At 38.7% G+C, this 20,281-nt stretch overlaps 1 protein-coding gene across 2 annotated transcripts in view; it reads right to left on the bottom strand.

Moving 5' to 3' along the window:
- Positions 1–20,281, bottom strand: part of rexo1 (REX1, RNA exonuclease 1 homolog) — a 69,141-nt gene that overhangs the window by 12,674 nt on the left and 36,186 nt on the right. For both annotated transcript variants that reach the window (XM_052038030.1, XM_052038031.1), the window contains 7 exons: positions 18,159–18,319; positions 15,083–15,217; positions 13,549–13,672; positions 11,584–11,709; positions 5,035–5,175; positions 4,699–4,812; positions 3,771–3,844 (listed from right to left, as the gene is read on the bottom strand). In XM_052038030.1, coding sequence (XP_051893990.1) covers positions 3,771–3,844; positions 4,699–4,812; positions 5,035–5,175; positions 11,584–11,709; positions 13,549–13,672; positions 15,083–15,217; positions 18,159–18,319 — 875 coding nt within the window. The remainder of the gene's footprint in view (positions 1–3,770; positions 3,845–4,698; positions 4,813–5,034; positions 5,176–11,583; positions 11,710–13,548; positions 13,673–15,082; positions 15,218–18,158; positions 18,320–20,281) is intronic.

Raw genomic sequence — 20,281 nt, 5'->3', positions numbered from 1 at the left:
TGATGGGATTATACTACAGGCCCCCCAGTAGCCACCAGGACATTGAGGAACAGATAAGCAGGCAGATTAGGGAAAGGTGTAAAATGAATAGGGTTGTTGTCATGGGGACTTCAACTTTCCTAATATAAACTTGTGTAAGAGATTTAGACGGGGAAGAATTTGTTAGGTGTAATCAGGAGGGTTTCTTAAATCAATTTGTCAATAGTCCAACAAGAGGAGGGGCCGTACTGGACCTGGTGTTGGGTAACGAGCCTGGCCAGATGACCGACCTTTCAGTGGGAGAACAGTTAGGGAACAGTGACCATAACTCCTTCAGTTTTAAGATAGCTATAAATAAGGATAAGTACAGATCTTGCGGGAGAGTATTAAATTGGAGCAGGGCAAATTACAGGAGCATTAGGCAGGAACTAGGGAGAATTAATTGGGAACAGCTGTTTTTGGGCAAGTCCACATCTGACAGCAGAGGGTGTTTAAAGACCAACTGCACAGAGTAGAGGACAGGTATGTTCCAGTAAGGAAGGAAGGAAGGACACGGATGGCAAGGTAAGAGAACCTTGGATGTCGAGAGAGGTGGTGAATTTAGTCAAGAAGAAAAAGGAAAAGTATGTAAAGCTTAGGAAGCTAGGATCAAACAGAGCACTTGAGGATTATAAAGAAGCCAGAAAGGAACTCAAGAAGGGAATTAGGAAAGCCAGGAAGGGCCATGAAAAGTCCTTGGCAAGTAGGATTAAAGAGAATCCCAAGACATTCTATGCATACATCAAGAGGATAACTAGGGAGAGGGTAGGACCACTCAAGGATAAAGGAGGAAACGTGCTTGGAAGTGGAGGATGTGGGTGAGTTCCTTAATGAGTACTTTGCATCAGTACTTACCAAGGAGAAGGACATGGAGGATAGGGAGATCAGTGTGGAGCACGATAATATGTGCGGGTATTTCAAGATAGCGTTGGGTCTCTTAAAGAGCATTAATGTAGACAAGTCCCTGAGGCCTGATGGGATATACCCCAGGTTACTGAGAGAGGCAAGAGATGAGATTGCTGGGGCCTTGACCAATATCTTCGTGTCCTCTCTAGCCACATGTGAGGTCCCGGAGGACTGGTGAGTAGCTAATGTTGTTCCATTATTCAAGAAGTGCCCACCTGGTAACTATAGACCGGTGAGTCTCACGTCAGTGGTACAGAAGTTACTGGAGAGGATTCTTACGGATAGGATTTTATGAGCATTTGGAAAACCATAGCCTAATTAGGGACAGTTAGCATGACTTTGTGCAGCGCAAGTTGTACCTTACTAACTTGATTGAGTATTTTGACGACAGGACGAGGGTGATTGATGAAGGTAGAGCTGTGGATGTTGTCTACATGGATTTTAGTAAGGCGTTTGACAAGTTCCCTCATGGGAGGCTCATCCAGAAGGTTAAGATGAATAGGATCCAAGGTGAACTGGCCGTTTGGATTCAGAACTGGCTTGCCCGTAGAAGACAGAGGGTAGCGGTCGAGGGGACTTATTCTAGCTGGAGGTCTGTGACTAGTGGTGTTCCTCAGGGATCCGTACTGGGACCTCTCCTGTTTGTGATATATATAAATGGCCCAGATGAAAATGTACATGGGTGGGTTAGTAAGTTTTCAGATGATACAAAGATTGATGGTGTTGTGGATAGTGTCGAAGACTGGCAAAGGATACAGCGGGATGTAGATCAGTTGCAGATATGGGGAAGAAATGGCAGATGGAGTTCAACCCAGCCAAAATGGGAAGTGTTGCACTTTGGGTGATCAAGTGTAACGAGACAGTACACCGTTAATGGCAAGACCCTTAACAGTGTTGATGAGCAGAGGGATCTTGGGGTCCAAGTTCATAGCTCCGTGAAAGTGGCTACACAGGTTGATAGGGTGGTAAAGACAGCATATGGCATGCTTGCCTTCATTAGTCGAGGCACTGAGTTCAAGAGTCAGGAAATTATGCTGCAGCTTTATAAAACTTTAGTTAGGCCGCACCTGGAGTATTGCATTCAGTTCTGGTCACCCCATTATAGGAAGGATGTTAAGGCTTTGGAGAGGGTGCAGAAGAGGTTTACCAAAATGCTTTCTGGATTAGAGGGCATGCGCTATGAGGATAGGCTGAACAAACTTGGGTTGTTCTCTCTGGAGTGGCAGAGGCTGAGGGGAGATCTGATAGAGGTTTATAAGATTATGAGAGGCATAGACAGCCAGCCAGTATCTTTTGCCCAGGGTTGAAATGTCTAATACCAGAGGGGATGCCTTTCAGGTGAATAGTGGGTAGCTTCAAAGGAGATGTGCAGGACAAGTTTGTTTTTGTTTTACACAGAGTGGTGGGTGCCTGGAATGCACTGCCTGGGGATGGAGGCAAATATGACAGGGGCATTCAAGAAGCTCTTAGATAGGCACGTGAATATGAAGGAAATGGTAGGATATGGACATTGTGTAGGCAGAAGGGATTAGTTTAATTGGGCATTTTATTACTAATGTTATTGGTTCAGCACAACATTGTGGGCCAAAGGGCCTGTTCCTGCGCTGTACTGTTCTACATTCTATGCAAGTTGGAGAGAGGAGGAATTCTTTCAATGGACTCGCCTCCCGGTGCAGGGAATTGGGGTAACCTATTTCAAGGGTGATCCTAACTTGGATTAAGGGGTTTTTACTCATTTTCTGAGTCTAACTTTATTAATTCATTACTTATTAGAACTAACAACTACCCTGTCAAGTGCAGTTTGGCCGTTGCTATGGATAAATCCTGCAGGAGGTGCGATCTGGCAAATCATTGGGGCATGTGTCAGGCCAGTGTTCTGTGGTAAAGATGCTACATACCAAGAGGCATAAGCAAACCATCGAGTTGGTGCATAACAAGGCGGCGCAGTACGCATGATCTGTTTTTAAGAAGGTGAGATTTGTTGTGGACAACGGAAGTTGCTGAATCCCTGATGCTGTTCTCAAGAAGGGTAGAGATGCTGCTTTCATTGATATAACAATTAGTATCAAGGATAATGAGGGTTCATTGGAGAAGAAATGTGCCCATCTTATGAAACGCAATGTTTTGTGTCAAGCTGAGGAAGTGCCAGTGCAGCGAGGGGCAAATGATCCTGAGAAAATGACTGAGCTTTCTGGGTCTCTGATGGTTCAATCATTCACCACATTAGTGGCACAGACAGCTCTCACTGGGATTATTGAAATGTTTGAATTTTCATTGATCTGTAATTTTACTCTTTCTGCTGGTATGACACTGCAGTTGTGTTGTGTTCATTTTATTTAATTCAGCTGCATGTTCAGTTATATAGACAAGTTTAGTGTGCAAGTGCCTTAATACATCAGACAATGTAAACAGTACTAACCTGACAGTCTACTCAGTAAATTAGTACCTTGTGGGTGCCTTCCTAATTTGGTGTTGATTTTTAATTTATTGTTTTATTTTATCCTGTGTAACATCTTACAGCTGTGGTGTACTAAAGCGTAAATAATCTACGAATAAAAGTTGAAATAGGTGGCAAGTCTACCTTGCCACAGTACAAGTATGGGAGAAGTAATGTGTACACTTCAAGAATTAGAGATCATTCTTATGCAAAGGAATAATCAATACCTGTAAGCAATATTAAGATCACCTATTTTACCACTGCCAGTCTTTAAATTGGGTACTATGGATATTCTGTTCCCCAATTAACTTAAACCACAACATTGCTGATACCTGTGGAGTATAAATATTTCTAAATTTTTATTTCATTTAGTTAATGAGAAACATGATCGATCACCTAAAGCTCTTACCTTTGCCGTTTGGCAGCCTGGAGATCCCACTGCTCCTCCACAGCAGTTGTACTGTGTTTCCCAACCACCAGGTACTACAGCATAAACAAGACAAGAAAATAGTCTGGTTTTAACAAAAGGGAAGAAAATCTGGGATTTCTTTTGGCTTCAGTACCAAGAAGAATCCACGATTAGTACAAATGTTCTGAGAGGTTGATGCTTTTTTCTGTGTCATGTTTGGAAATGTGACAATGGAGGGTTGTCATTGCGGAGAAAGGTAGTTTGATGGTTACTTAGATCAGGCATTTGATGTAGGCAATGGCATCCAGTTAGTTTGGTGGGGGAAATGGGTGAGAATTAAGAGAGAATGAAAACTAGGTCATTTAGAGAACTACTACTGGAATTTTCTCTACACAGACAATTACTTAGCTCCTCACATTAACGTGAAAACATTAGGTTTTAAGGTTTGAGAGTAATATACATTTTTGTGGTGCAGTTAATCATTTAAAGGGAATATCTAAGGACTGTTAAATTAGAAATAGTGTTCAAGGTAACAACCAATGTATGAAAGATGGATTTTGTTATGGCCTATCAAGAACTGCAGATTAGGATAATTTAGTACTGATACATATAAACACAGTTAAACGCTAACAAGGTTGTAACAATTTTCCTGCAAATTCAAAGAATCAGAGTTTTATTGGTCAGTTTATATAGAATGCACTTTTATGCATTCTATATAAAGTGACCAGTCATACTCTGATCCTTAGGATGGTGGTGGAGGGGTGGTTGGGAAGACTAAAACTGTAAATCATAAACAAAAAAGATTGTTACTCATAAAATCCACTAGGAAACTCAGGGGCACGGTATTGTAATGATAGATATTCTTCGATTGTACCTCGAGACTAGAAATATGAGAAAAATTTCCTCAATTTAAGTATTCCTCCTTTACCTTTTTGACGACGCATCCGGCCCCAGTGATAGTTGCACTCTTCTTTCCGGATACAGTTCCCGCTAACAGAAACAGCATATTCAGCTCCACAACGACAACAGATCCTTATTGAAGCTAAATCATAAGAATACAAACTTTTAATTCTAAGTTTTATTTGGATATTGATAAATTATTTTAACTGATATAATAACTCTGGATCAGTTGCTTAGTTATCACAAATACTTCACTTGTCATAGTAGGATAATTAAAGGTGACTGAATGGAGGATATTAGGTCATGCATTCACTTTATTTAGTTTTTGTTTAACAATCTTATCAAGTGACATACTTTTACTTACGGTCAATGTTATTCTTTTTCTCATTCTGATTAAAAATCACTGCAACACCTGGTTTCTCTGGATGAGGCCTTGGATAACAATTTTCTTGCAACTGTTCTTCAGTTAAAATATACTCACTTAGTCTGTTGTATAGCACAGCACCTGCAATGAAACAAATTTGGATCATGTTAGGAATGGGCAGTACTTTTCATATTTAGGGTCCCTCTACCATAACTGCAATAAATCTGGTTTTGAGAGTCTGGAACCTTTTGAGTCCACAGAAATGCTTGGCATGATGTGGAGTGATATTTTTCCAGCAGCTTGAAGTTTTAATTCAAAATGGAAATGGAAGACCAACACTGATGTAACAGAGGGAACTCCAAGGTTCTGGGCACATTACTGCAACAATTGGAGCAAACATGAATTGTACTGATTATTTGAATTTAAAGGCTTTGACACCAAAAGCAACCCAACGTTAACATTCTTCCCTTCCAAACCCCACCCAAAATCCATATTCAATATGTTTTATTTAAACACCACATCGTTCTGCAGATGATGCCTAAGAATTGTTCTATGCCCATAGTGCAACATATAAAGGTAGTTTAATTAAGGGGATCCCACTACAGTCTATGCAAAGCTCAGACATGCAAAATGCTCACGTGGAGTCTTGGGACTGAGGTTGGTCAACTAAGTTACTGGAAAGAAGACTTGCAATTTTATTTTGTTCTGTGCATTAGTTTTTCAGATAGTCTACTATTACTACTTTGTTTTTACTGCTGTAATAATTTCTGTTATTATTCATGCTGCTGACATTTAAATTGCATCAGATAAATTATGGAAGGGGGCATTCACTTAAGCGTTACAAATAAACTGTAAACTTGAATATTGTTATATTTCTATAACTACTACCCAAGTCATACTGGCTGTGTAGTTGTTATTGGGAAACAACTAGGATTTTACATTTAGATATTTAATCCAGGTAATTGTAATGGCTGAAGAGTCTTGGTTTCAAGATACACAGGATATGGTGGGGTGACAAGACTGCATGACCTCTATGCTTGTATCTGAGACAATGCCACATTGTCTGTTCGCAATGTCCAGAGTAATACACTGAAAAGATTTAATTTCCATTCGCGTATCAAGTATCCACATTTACATTGTAAAGTGGGTATCTTGAGAAGATGGTAAAGACGTTATACATATTTGTTCATAGATATTCAGAAACCCGTACTTCTAACAAGCATCTGCCAACAGTGGTCAGATTTTTCAATATGCTAGCCACTATCACCTTAAAAAAACCTGGCCTTTAGGCATGTGAGCAACACATGACTAATGTTGAAGTCTTTCTTCCACTAAGAATCCACCTACACTGTCCCCATTAAAATGGAAGAACTGCACAGAACCAACACGTACACATCTCTACCTCATAATGACTTGAGCCAGTGCTCCCTACAGCATCAATCCCAATGCTCTACATTGGTAATTTTAACAACCACCACACTGTGGGGCTATGAGACAAACTAAGAAGAGAATGGGGAAGATCACATGGATTGGATGTCTGCAAAATTTGTACCTAGTTTTCAATTTCAAACAATGAATAACTTTCCACTATGCTTGCTGGCATGATGTAGTTTAAGCGTTCATGAAGGCAGCAACAACGATGACAGGCACAATGACTCCTGAGGTATTTGCTCATAGCCCCTACCACCTAGAAACAGAAATGTGTATACAACACCCAGAGTCATCTGCTATTCAGACAGACTACAATTCAGAAAAGCAACAATTAGCCACTAAACCATACTGCATGTGCAGTGAACAGATGCAGATCACAATGTTCAACAAAATTACATAAAAAGACAGAACAGGTGCAGACCATTTCATTCCTTGAATCTATTCAGCCATTCAACAAGACCATGGTTGAACTAAGTTCCAGACAGGCACATTTTACCTGTATTGTTATTTTTGGTTATCAAAACATCAATAAAATAATTCACCTCTCCCCATTTGCCCATTATAAAAGATAGTTCCAGTATTTTACTAACCTTTGCTTGTATAAGTTTTTAATTCCAATCCTGAAATACCTGGCTCTAGTTTTTAGACTCTGCCCTAGTTCTAGATTCCTCAACACAATGAAATAATTTTTTTATCCATCCCATTAGTTCTCTTTAATATCATGAAAACTTCAATTAAACAATTCATTAACCTTCGCAATTCTGCAGATACAATCCTCATACTTCTCTTCCAATTTTTTTTTTGCAAAGCTCAACATACCATTAGCCTTTTATTATTTGTACCGGTCCATATTTTAATTGTCCATCTTCATGAATCCCCTAAGACTCAATGGCTTGTCATTAGTTCTAATTGCTGCAAATCTAGACCCTTTTCTTTTGATCCAAACTGAACAGCTTCACATTTACCTACACTGAAAGCCATTTACCATAATCTTGCTGACTTATCCAATACATGAGTAATTTTATGATTCCATTTATACTACTTACAATGCCACCTATGTCTATCATTTGGCAAACTTGCATTAGCGGCTTTCCATCCCTTTGACCAAGTCATTTATAAATATAGTGAATGGTTGACACCCTAAACACAGATCTCACCAGACACCACAAGTCACCTCAGGCCAATTTGAGTTTTCTTCCCCTGTCCTGTCTCCTGACTCTCACATAATTTTCTAAACGGTACTACATTTGAATTAACTCTACAGCTTTCACTTGAGCTAATAACTTCTCTGGCTAATTAGCCATAATTATCTGGTTCCTCTCATCACCTTATATTGAATGCCAAATGAATATGGAATTTTACAATATAAAGGGCCAGTTCCTGAATTGACAGAGCTTTATGATTAGAGTTACAACTTCTGCCAGTTCTAATCCATATTTCTTTTTAAAAAAAAGAATCAAAGATTTTCCCTAGTGCAGAAAATTTGAAATAGATAGATTATGAACAATGATTCTTTTCATTTGATCAGGCAGACATCACTCATCATGTGGAACAGTCTTCAAATCAAGTTGCTAAGAAATCCACATGTGGAGGTTATTTCAGTTTACATACTTGGTCTCTGTTACAACAAAGTACTCTTAGTCAAGCCTGGTAAACTTGTACACATGTTGGCAAAAGCCAAGGGTGGGTAATTTTGAGGTTTGTACTGGTACTCTGTTACAAGGTTAAAAACAAAAATGTGCTGTTTAACTGCATACCACATTTACAGATTTACTTTGCTTGTTCAACTAAAACCACCATACTATACGAAGCGAGTTGGAGCCAAATGGTATCTCAGTCTCCCATAATACAGCAGTTATTGCAATCCAACCCATGCATATGACTAATTGATCATAGGATCCTAAAGTGCCTGGCTGGCTTGTGTGTTCAAAACAAAACAAGATGAAAACTTTTTAGCCTGTTCCACCATTCAATTAGAACACAGCTGACCAGTACCTTAACTCTATTCACTGATCTTTGTCGATACCCCCAGATACCTATACCAAACAAAAATCTAACCAGAAACACAAGTAACAGGAGTGGTGGGCCATCTGGCTCCTTGAGCTTGCTTCACCATGGAATATCATGGCTGATCATCCACCTCAGTACCAAGCATCACAGGAACCATTTTGGTGAAGCTTCACTGAACTTCCTCTTTGGCAAGTTTATACTTTTCCAATACGGAGGCTAAATTGTATACAATACTCCAGATGTAGCCTCAAGGCCCTACATAACTGTAGTATGACATCTGTACTCTTGTACTCAAATTCTCAATGTCCATCATTTGATCTCTTGCCTACTGCTTTCAGTGACTTGTTTAAAGGCACCCGAGCCCCTTTGATCATCAATATTTCCCAATCTCCCATTTAAAAAAATACTCAGTTATTTTTTTTCTCGTGGATAACCTCAATTTTTTTCCTCCCACACAGTAATGGACCTGCATTATCGTTGCCAACTCACTTGGCTTATCCTTATCCTCTTCAAGCCTCTTTGAATCTTCATCGTTACTCATGTTTCCAAGTTTGATGATGACATTTGGCTCCCTTAGCCAGATCACTGTTGATCACTACAATGAATACCTGTAGGCCAAAGCACATTTCCTACAGTACCCCACAAGTCATAGCCTTCCACTCGAGGATGACCTGTTTATTCCTACTCTTTGCTTTCTACCCATTAACCAATTCTTAAACCATGCTGGTATATTACCCTCAATTCCATGTGCTCTAACTTTGTTCAGCAAGCTCCTCTATAGGACCTTACCAAAACCCTTGTGAACATTCATATACACCATATCCACTGATCCTCTTTACCAGATACATTCTCCTTACTAGAAATATCCTCAAACAACTCCAATAGAGTCAGACATGATTCCCTTCCTATATCATTTTCTTATTAGCTTGCTATAACATCCTTCTTTGCACCATTTTTGTAATTTATCAATTTTATGTCATTGCACTGTACTGCAAATCTGATCCTGCTTCCAGCATTTTCCCAGCACCAATATTAGACTGAGCAGGTCTGTAGTTTCCTCTCCCTCCTTCCTCTGTTAAGCTACTCTCCAAGCTGCAGGAACCATTCCAGAATTTACACTATTTTTGTAACTTATAGTAATTTTTATGTCTTGCACTGTACTGCTGCCGCAAGACAACAAATTTCATGACATATGTCAGTGATAATAAATCTGATTCTGATTTATCACATCTTAGTCTTGAGAAATTGAATTGAACCTGGTATCCCTATCCTTCAAGGGGAACAGAAGTTCTACACAATCATTATCCTTTGTGTGGAAATGGGCTAGATCTAAATTTTGCTCCTAAATGTGGAAAAAGTTTCTCTACCATCCCACATTCTCAAAGATGAAAGAAACAGAAACCAAGATTACACAAACTCTTCATGATTTAAACCTTTTATCACTTGCATAATTCTTGAGAACCTACATGGCAATACCTTCCACGATCAGGCTAATGTTCGGCACCTAAAGCTGAGGTGGAGCTACTGTCTGGCCAAGGACGCATACAACTAAAGAATCAATTAACTTTTGCATTTCTTGATGGTCTAGCATCTAAACTAAGTATCTTACTCTTGGATTACTTAAGACTTTTTAATCCAGGTCTAGATTTAATGAATTTTAACAAAAGACGTGGCATTGACAGGCTACCACGTTTTCTATGTTGCTGAAAGCCAGGCCAGTACAAGCTGAAGACCTTTTTCTGAGCAAATGTTTTCACACTTGCTGGAAAAGCAACAGCACAGATTGATTCTGACTGCTAAGCCAGAAGAAACACTTATATTCCATGTTTCACGCCTTTAACTGAACAACAGTGTTTTTGTAAATATCAAACAGTACATGCACTTCACTTGAACGTGTTGTTGAGGATCAGTGTCTTTCACTACTTCTCACTACAGACCGAAAATGTTCAGATGATCCTTGTAATTTGGTCAGGAACCTCTCTCTGTATCTCCCAAGAATTTGAAAATACTTCTTAAGCTGTACAGAGGCAGAACAATATCAGGGATTCTATCCAATTGGCTAATCCACTGGATCACTAAACAAGTTCACAATCAAGCCTTCTTTAGAAGAGAGTCTCAATGAGACTTTTGTCTAACTTAGACTATTATTCAGCAACCTCTGGAAAGCCCATTTGTGGACAGTCAGACTAAAATGTGGCATTACCATAATAGGCTGCCAGTATTTATGTTTTCACTTAATTTGCAAAATGATACTTGAATTGCTGGATGAGTCAGTAGAAGGCTGGTGTTCATCAGGTTACAACCTAAGGATTGGTTCTTTCAAAGACAAGGATGAGAATTCAACAAGGAAAGCAGACAAAGCTGGGAAAATAGCATCTATTTTCATTTAAATACCTAGAACTAGAAAACAAAGTAGCATGTTTTCTTAAAATTAATTATACACTGGCTTCATCATATTTTAGTTCATCACCTGTCTTTTGAACAAGCCTTCAAAGTCTCTGCTCGCCTTTCATTATTTACAGGAATGCAAATTAGGTATTTTAGTTCATTATTTTACAGTAACAAAATACATAATCAACTGACGTTCAGGATGGGAGAAGTTTCAAAGGATGATAAAACCAGTTAATACTGCAAATAAAACCAAAGTAAATTAAAATGCCATTAATTTGCCACAGCAATGTCAGAGAACATTTTATGACTGAATACTATCCAAGTTGCAGCCACTGGAGGTCATTCCTACACGAGATCTAAATATTGTACAAAACACCATACCATGGGACACTAAAGGATTATTGGTAATCTTCTGCAAGTGCTGCTTCGATTGGCAGTCAGACTTAACTTTTCTAATTCTTCAACTTTTAGAAAGAAATGTCTTTCAAAACATCATGGCCAAGATCAGTAATCCACTGAGGTGAGAAATCATGGGGACAGTAATTTCACAGCACAGCATGTTGGAAGTTGCAATTACATTACCAACATACTACTACTTATAAGTATGATTAAAAACATAAAAATGCTTCAGATCAGCCATGTTTCTCCTTCATACTTAGACCAATAAACCACAGAAATTAAAGCGTGTGGCTTAAACTAACAGATACATTCACTTACCCTTCAGTTTAACATCTTCCTGCTTTCCAGATCTATTCAGAGTGAAGCTTGTCTTCATGGCCAACTTTCCTCCAAGCAATGTTTCATGTGACTGCATCTTCTTGTTTGTGGATACATTAGATGTCTCTAACAGAGTGAACATGCAGTCAGTAGTTGACACAGGATTGACCAGAACAGTTTGACAGTGCACATGATAGCCCATGTCAAGGAGCTGTTATATAACCAAAAATAATTCAAATGTAGTATTCAAGTCTATTAAACATTCAGCTGCTTCACCTTAAGCATTATACTGTATGTATACTCAAGATAATCTTAAGGAAATTCTTTGAAGTAGAAGCAGGTCCATTTTACTCCACACATTAAGCATTTGGCTTCCATTTTGCAACATTTAACATATGGCATGCATGATTCCAAGGCCCAAATTCACTGAGATGAAGCACACAGGGATTATTTCTTTCACTGAATCACATTTATCTTCCTTTTACTTTTGGGCTGGATCCTGGGCTGGAATAGTATAAATTTACAATGGCAACCTTAAAAGTGCTTCACACCAATATTTTAATACTTGCATAAGTACTCCCTTAAATGCCCCATTTTAAAAAACAAAAGTCAGATTAGAACTGCTTTTCAACAGAGTAGGTTTATATTAATCATGTCACCAACTACTGGAAGATGTCACCAAACCTATTGCTTCCTTCTAGCAGCAAGCTCATGTTTGTTGTTGATCTACATGTTAAATAACACTTTAGCTTATGGGGATCTACTGATGTCAGCTTGTTGGTAAGTGTTGGCCAAATCCCAAACATCAAGGTATACTGTCTTGTCAACAGCCCAAAACAAGTTCTGCCCATGAATTGGTTGGGGAAAATAAAACTAACTGCAGGTTATGCTCCCACCTTAACCATCAGTCAAACCTGTCAAGGACATGAATGCAGCTTAACATCCCCACGTGTGAAGTACTCAACTATTAATAGTGTCATGGCTGATATCCTGTTTCCATTTAAACACTGGAAAGGTGGGAATTGTTAACTTCAATCCTTGCCACAAAGTCCGTCCCTTCATCATTGACTTTACTGGTGATGGTCTCAGGTTCACCATCTCTCACTCTATGCATTTTTCAACCTGTCTGATGCCATATTTTTGCCAACCCAAAAACTGCGCATCACCCATTCACCCCATCCTCAGGCCATCCGCTGCTTAACACATCCATGCATTTGCAACCACCATACTTGAGTATTCCAATGTCCACTGGCCAGTCTCTCATCTTCTAACCTCATTAAACTTCAAATCACCCAAAACCCCGCTACCCATATTCTACCTGCCATTACTGATAGTTCGTGGCTCAGAGTTCAAAGTCTCCAATTTAAAATTGTCCTCCTCGTATTCAATTGCCTTCTTGACCTTGTTGCGGTCCTTGTCCAATTTTCCACAACCTAAAATCAAACTCCGCCACCTCACAAACTTTGTTCTTCTGATGTCAGTTTCTAGCCTCTTCCTCACTTTGCTCTGTAATTAATGGTCAAGCCTTAATCCAAAGTCTGGAGTTTTTTCACTAAACCACCTCATTTCAGTCTCCTCTTTCAAAACCTTTCCCAACACTCCACCTATTTGTATCAAATAATTCTTGTGCATGAATATCCACTTTTGTCTCATTACATCCCTATGAAATTATTTTGGATATTTTTCTACATTCAAGGCATTATGTAAATAAGGCTGTTGTTCAATGGTTCATATGAATGGCATAACCTCATTCACTTGTGTCTTAGTTACGTTCTCCTAATATCAAAACTGCAAAAGACTCAGTGCAAAGGCTTTGTTGTGAACAGACACTTGGACAAGTTACCAGAGAATGCCAGTTACACCAAACCAAAGCAAACAGTCAATGCCTTCAGGAGAAAAGACATGATTGTACCAATTCTATAACCTGATGATAGGCAAACAGATAAATATCAAGTAGTAACATACTTCTTGTAGGTGATGATATGGCATCGCTTTGGCTCCTCAACTTCTTCAAGGTGTTTACAGCCACATTTAGGTATACTGTTCTACTGGTGCTTCGTTGATACACTGTATTTTCTTCACTCAAAGCCTGCAATTTCAAATTTAGTTCTCACAGTTGGTCATATATGCGTCATAGCTAACAAAGAAATAATTTACATTTTCTGACGGTAATTACAATAAGATACATATCTCAGAGGTAATGCTCACAAAGTGCTGGAGGAACTCAGCAGGTCAGGCAGCATCTATGGAAGGAAATAAACAGCCAATGTTTTGGGTCGACACTCTTCATCAGGACTGGAAAGGAAGAGGGCAGAAGCCAGAAGAAGAAGGTGAGGGGAGGAGCACAGGTTGCATCTGGCCTCAACATGGCAGTAGCGGAGTCCTCCAACATGCATCTGGTCTCAATGTGGCTATGTCTATCCATGGCCTCCTCTACTGCCACATTGAAGCCAGATGCAGGTTGGAGGAACACCACCTCATATTCCGCCTTGGTAGTCTCCAACCTGACGGCCTCAACATTGATTTCTCTAACTTCCGGTAACCCCGCCCCTCTTCTCCCCTCCTTTTTTTCCCCTCCCTCCTCCCCCCACTTGTCATTCCCGTGGCCCTCTTTCCCCTTCCCCTGACTTCATGATTTACCCATCTATTCCCCACCTCCTTCCCTTTATTTCATGGTCCACTGCCCTCTCCTACCGGATCCCTTCTCCTTCAGCCCTCAGCTTCTTACATTTCCCCCCTCCCCCATCACCTGTCAGCCTGTGCTCCCCCCTCTCCCCCGACCACCTTATTCTGGCTTCTGCCCTCTTCCTTTCCAGTCCTGATGAAGGGTCTTGACCCAAAACATCAACTGTTTATTTCCCTCCATAGATGCTGCCTGACCTGCTGAGTTCCTCCAGCACTTTGTGTGTGTTGCTCCAGACTCCAGCATCTGCAGAATCTCTTGCGTCTCAGAGGTAATGCTCACATTTTTAAAACCAGAAATATGATAACAAAAACAAGATTCCACATTTCCCGATATTTAAAAAAAACATCTTTAATTTAACACAAGCGTTGTGTGACACAATTAAAACTGTGCCCCAAAACAGAGAATTTGAAATCCATCTAGTTCTAATTCTCTATATAAATTTAAAGTCCTTCTTAAATCCAGCCCCTCCAAATTCTCTCCTAATTCTCTTTAAAGTCTAGCACTATTCTATCTCCAATAAACACCTTGAGAAATTTTACCACATCGAAGATACACTAACTTAATCTCTCTCTTCTCACATGCTGTTTTTATGTTGTGAGCAAATAATAATTGCTAAATGAATATAATTATTCACTAATTCAAAGAGCAGCTCCAGCTTAAAGCCATCATATCTAGCAATAAAGCTGATTGGTTGGCATGCAATCCATTCAAAAATGAGTTAACTTTCAAATGCTTGGAGGCCTCCATTATTAGAATTGGTTTACAACTACTAGATCATTTAAATGATTTCACCATAGATATGAAAGCTTATACCTTGTCATAGGCCATTTGTTCAGATCCACAGATTTTCAAACACTCATCGATGAAGACATTCAAGTACCGTTGTCTCACGTTTGTTGGAACTTTTGAGCCATATTCCGTAGGAATTGTGGGTCTCTTCAAGCTTGACTTATTTGGAGGGGGCATGGGGGGGGGGGTGTGAAAAGAGGTTGGGAAGTACAGGAAATAGTTTTGTTTAGTTTCTATTGCTTTTTCTGATTTGTATAATTGAATTAAACTTATACATGTCTTAGATAGCAGTAACCAAAACAATTTTGATACAATTGTAGGCTTCATAATGAAAAATGCTGCACTACATCTTAAACTTTCCTTCAAGAAGAAAATAAAATTCCATATTGTCCCCATCAGTCTTCCAACTGTAAATCATCTTCTGACTTTAAAAAGAATGGTACGATCCATATGCAAGTTAAGCCTCGAGGTATGAGTGCACTTTACTTTTAGCCAACATTTACATACAATTTATCCAATACTGGGAAGTTAAGTGTTAAAGAAAAGTATGAGGCATAGACATTTTACTGTCTTGTGTTTTCATAAAGCTAATCTCAAGTTGTAAGTTTTTTTTGTTTTTGGCCTAATGAGAGTGAAAGGATCAGTGAACAAGGCAACATTAAGATAAAAACTGAATGGAAAAACTTTATACCAGTGGGGATGGAAGGAAGTACACACAAAAGTGAACACAGCAATACCATGCGAAACAACAGTTAGTTGAGTGCATTGTACTGTGACTACCACACAATCTTCTGGGTTCTACTGATTGTATAAAATGATCAAAGCTTCCCACTTAGTAGCCTACAATGTTATGTGAACTGTTGAATGCAGTTCCAGAAGTGGCAATAACCAATGGTCATTTGGAATGGAATATCCAAATGCAATTCTGTAAATACATTGCTTGCAAATAAATATATAATTAACACAAATTTAACTGCCAAAGTATGGCTGGCTTACATGAGGTGAGGTGATGGGGAAGGAGGTTATAACTTATTTACAAGTACTTAATATGCAATGTCACTTAGTGACTAAAATCTTAATTAAAAATAAATATTCTGATCAAAATTGCTCAGCCCATCTAAAGATTTAAAAAAAACCAGTCAATTACAATCTCCCAAAATAAAACATCTAACTCAATTTACCAACTCACTTGGAATACCTTAACCTCACAATGCCCATTTGTTACTGGGGCTCATAACCACCCAAGTCAGAATATCGTAGATCCATGTCAAAGTCTACGAACCTATAATCTGGCCTTCAAGATCACTTCAAGTGCTGTACCAGTGAAAGCTCTTTTTTCAGATAACATTAGATCAATGCAGAACAGTTTTTTTTGATAAGGATGACTTCTACTAGTGAACCAACTTTTACCACAAAAACACTCATTCATTTAGCTCACTGGGATTTGAGAGACGTTGCTGAATGCAAACTGCTATTGCTTTTACCTATAAGTCACTACATTTCAAAATAATTAATTGGTTGGCAACTACTTTGAAAGGATCTGCAGGTGTGAAAATAAACATTTCTTTCCCTTTGTTACTTACATTAATATTAAAACTTCTGATTGAAGGAGGACAAGAAAGTTCGAGCAAAATAAATTGGAAAATCTCTTTCAGGACCCTAACTTGCAATCTCTTTCAAGTAGATGGAATTAAAATTTTACTTCTGCACGTTGCACAAGACCAAAGTTTGGAAAGTATCAAAAAATTTTATGTGGTATTGAGACAAAAAAAGAGTTGGAACTAATTGTGTTTATTTAACTTGTGTTCACTTAATTTTACATCTGTAGGAAATCTGGAGATCTGGAAACCTCACCTCAGAACGGATACAATAATGGTTGATGTGCACACTGAAGTACAATTCTGATCGACAAAGGTAGAACAACCAGCAATAAAATCCAAGTATACCTGCAATTCTGACCCATTATGAAACATTCATTTACTAAAAGTATCAATGGAACCCCAAAAATAACTGTTGAAAAGCAGCTATAACAAGTGTTGCAACGATTCTATCATGCTATTATGGATGAATAAGAATCACAAGATGTCCAAGATTACACAAGTAAATGTGAACATCAAAGGGCAAGTAACAGAACTAGACTCACTATGATAGCTTAAAACTGTTCCAGATATTTCTGTGTCCTCTATATAGAAAAAATGTACTTCCACAGTTCAACTCCCTATTACTCTAAATTTGACTTTACATACTAATTAAAGTAACCAACCAGATGACAAACAAATTTTTTTCTTATCCATTAATGTATGGACTGGATTTGGTAGAGACTCACTTTATTCTCCGGAAACTCAGACTGACAGATAATTCCTATCTAGATAGATTACATGCCCACATTGTGCTTTCATTTCCTCCAGGATGCCTGCATCACACTTACTTTATACAATCCCATAATTCCAATACCCTAAAGGCTTTGCTGCTGGGCCATTTTACAAATGCTAACTAGGTCACAGGCTGTGGAAACTAAGGCCGCATCGACAGACCATTCTGATGGCGCTCTGCTATGAGGTCTTTCCCAATGCTTCCAAGTCTATAATCAGATGCGTTTGGAAACAGTTGAGAAAATCAAGTAATAAATCGATTAGGTAAAATTAAAAGGGAAGAACAAACAGAGTAGATTATGTAAGGTAACAGACTGTAATACTACTGCTTTAATGTTATTTTAAATGTGCCACATAATACAAAGACAGAAATGTTCAAATCAGATGTAACACAGATGATTTGAAACACGTTACTCTAACAAGAGCAACATTTTTTGTTAAAAGTAGCAAGATTTTAAGGAGAAGAGTTCATCTGCACACAGCAATGCTATGGTAGAAAGTAGTGGAGCTACTAATAACAATGGAACAAAACTGCACTGTACAACCAACCACTTTTAGAAAGAAAATATCTGGGGAAAAATGAAAAGGTCAGGAGCTAGGATGCAAAGAAATAAAATTAACTTCAACCTGCAAGAGAACTGGGATACAGTGACAAACACTGTACAATACTGAATTTACCAACTCCATTTTAAACATACTGTATATGGAAGATAGTTATGGAGGTTTACCTTCAAAGTAGGAGTATGAGCTATCCTCTTCTGTGCTATCGTTGACACAGTTTTTGATGCCATGCCAACAGTAGTTTGAGCTTTTAAGCCAAGGGTACTGTTTCTTGGACTGTTAGGACATATCGTTCTTTTTATTGGTTCTGCATTCTGCTTCACTGGAGCTAAAGGAGACAAGACAGCATTATGTATCAGTCTGATAACTTAACAGTAAATATTGGTCCAGATTTGTGGAGAAATGTCAGGATGTCCCAGCATAGCTGCTGACAAATCCCCACATTCTGGTGAGGAACTTTGTGATTCCTACACGAGGCAAAGCTGACTGCCCTCCAGTCTTGTAATCTTTATGAAATCTAGCGAAGGTCCTTAACTTGTGATACTTCCTCACAACCTAGCGTGTGGAATTCACACAGGCATCCTACACCATGTTCGACCTGGCACAGGAATGTTTCATCTTTAATTTCAATGCAGGGTAACAGCTGCAAGAGACTTAATTAGATTTTTAATTAGTATTATGCAGACACTTTTTAAAAAAATTCTATTTGTTTAAGGTTAATTTCTCTTTTTTTAAAAAAAAGGTTTTAAAATGTTTCTGCGATAGCATCTGAGACGTTCAGAAATATTCTTTTATTGCTTTGTCTTAGTAAAATGCTAAACATTTTTGCCCCACTTTTAGAGAGCAGGTGTGGCATCAAGAGATCTTTTCATGTATAGGGCCTCATTGCGAATCGTTCAGTTGGCTCCCCAACCACAACTTGAGTTGACAAGATCATTCTAAGGAAATGCAAACTTTCTGAAATCAGCAGTGAGCATGAGGGGCTCTTTGCCGACTCTGAAATTTGGCACATTCTATACATACTCCATTTACATAAGATAAGAAATTAAAGCTCACAAAAATGGAAGCAGGGCACTACCTAAATTGCAATATTTGCAAAAACCGCTGCTTCTACAAGGGGTCTACTATAATGTTTTGGCAAGGTCATCAGCACGAAGTACACCCCAGCTCATCACCTACCCCCACGTACTTGTGTGAAAAGAAGAGAACATGAAGTTGTTGAAACCAATTGTCAGAGGCAGGGTAAAATGATGGTCACTGCATACTACTTGCACAAGCTTGAGGGCGTTAGCACCCCTGGCCATTCAGCAGAACCAGCTCACAAAGCCAATTTGGACTGAGTGTTGAGATCACGTTCTCCCCAGTACAGGTACAAGAGGCAGTACCACCCAGGCTATTGGTGTGGGGTATCACCCACTGAAAAGTAGTTTTGTGGTTTAAGCTGTTCTTTAACCATGACTCAAATATGCCTACTGACTTTTGCAAATAATAGAGTCAGTATTACATTTTCATTGCTTATCTTGACTGCAATTCAGCTGCAATTTTTTAAAATTCATCCCAAAATTTAGGTAGGGCCTTATTAAATATGAACACAAAACTACTGATAATATCTTTACATTATTAATGCTCAACATTTGTTTAAGATCAACAGGATTTGCATGGCATTGGGTACAGCAATTTTCCCAATCAATAACAAATTATTTAACCTCAAGCATATTGCTGGTAGGAGTCCTAAAATTGGCTTTGGTGAGGTCAAAACCTTGAGGAACTTCATCAGATTTCCTGCTCCCAATGTTTTTATACCATGAGTTACCAATGAGTAATGTTAGCTAAGTTCAACCGAGGATGTGCTGCTCTGCTTCAAATACAGTCTTTCACTGGACAGGATCACATGCAAAAATGATGCTTTGAGTTGGTACCCAAGTTTTGACAACATAATCAAGAACACACCTGCCTTTTAACCATTTAATTAGATCTCGGTTAGTTCTGCAATTCTCAACAAAAATGGCTAACAAAAATGAATCAACCTTAAATTTTAAATTGCCTCCCATCAATAGCTTTCTTTTCTTTTTAAAAATGTGCTGTGAGGAGTGGGAAGGAAGTAGAAAGTTCTAGAGTTCCACTAACCTTTAGAAATACACACTTGAGTCACTTGGGGAAATAAATTGATAGTTTTCTTTTTAAACTGCCAACAATGCAAAAGAAGTTTCAAATATAGTTGTAATGATATCAGTCATACACAAGGGGAAATTTACACTTTCAGGACTGATGTGAGAAGATACATGAGGTC

The sequence above is a fragment of the Pristis pectinata genome, chromosome 24, assembly GCF_009764475.1.
Source record: "Pristis pectinata isolate sPriPec2 chromosome 24, sPriPec2.1.pri, whole genome shotgun sequence".
NCBI lineage: Eukaryota > Metazoa > Chordata > Chondrichthyes > Rhinopristiformes > Pristidae > Pristis > Pristis pectinata.
The sequence above is the reverse complement of the archived record's forward strand: the minus strand, read 5'-3'. Positions and strand labels throughout refer to the sequence as shown.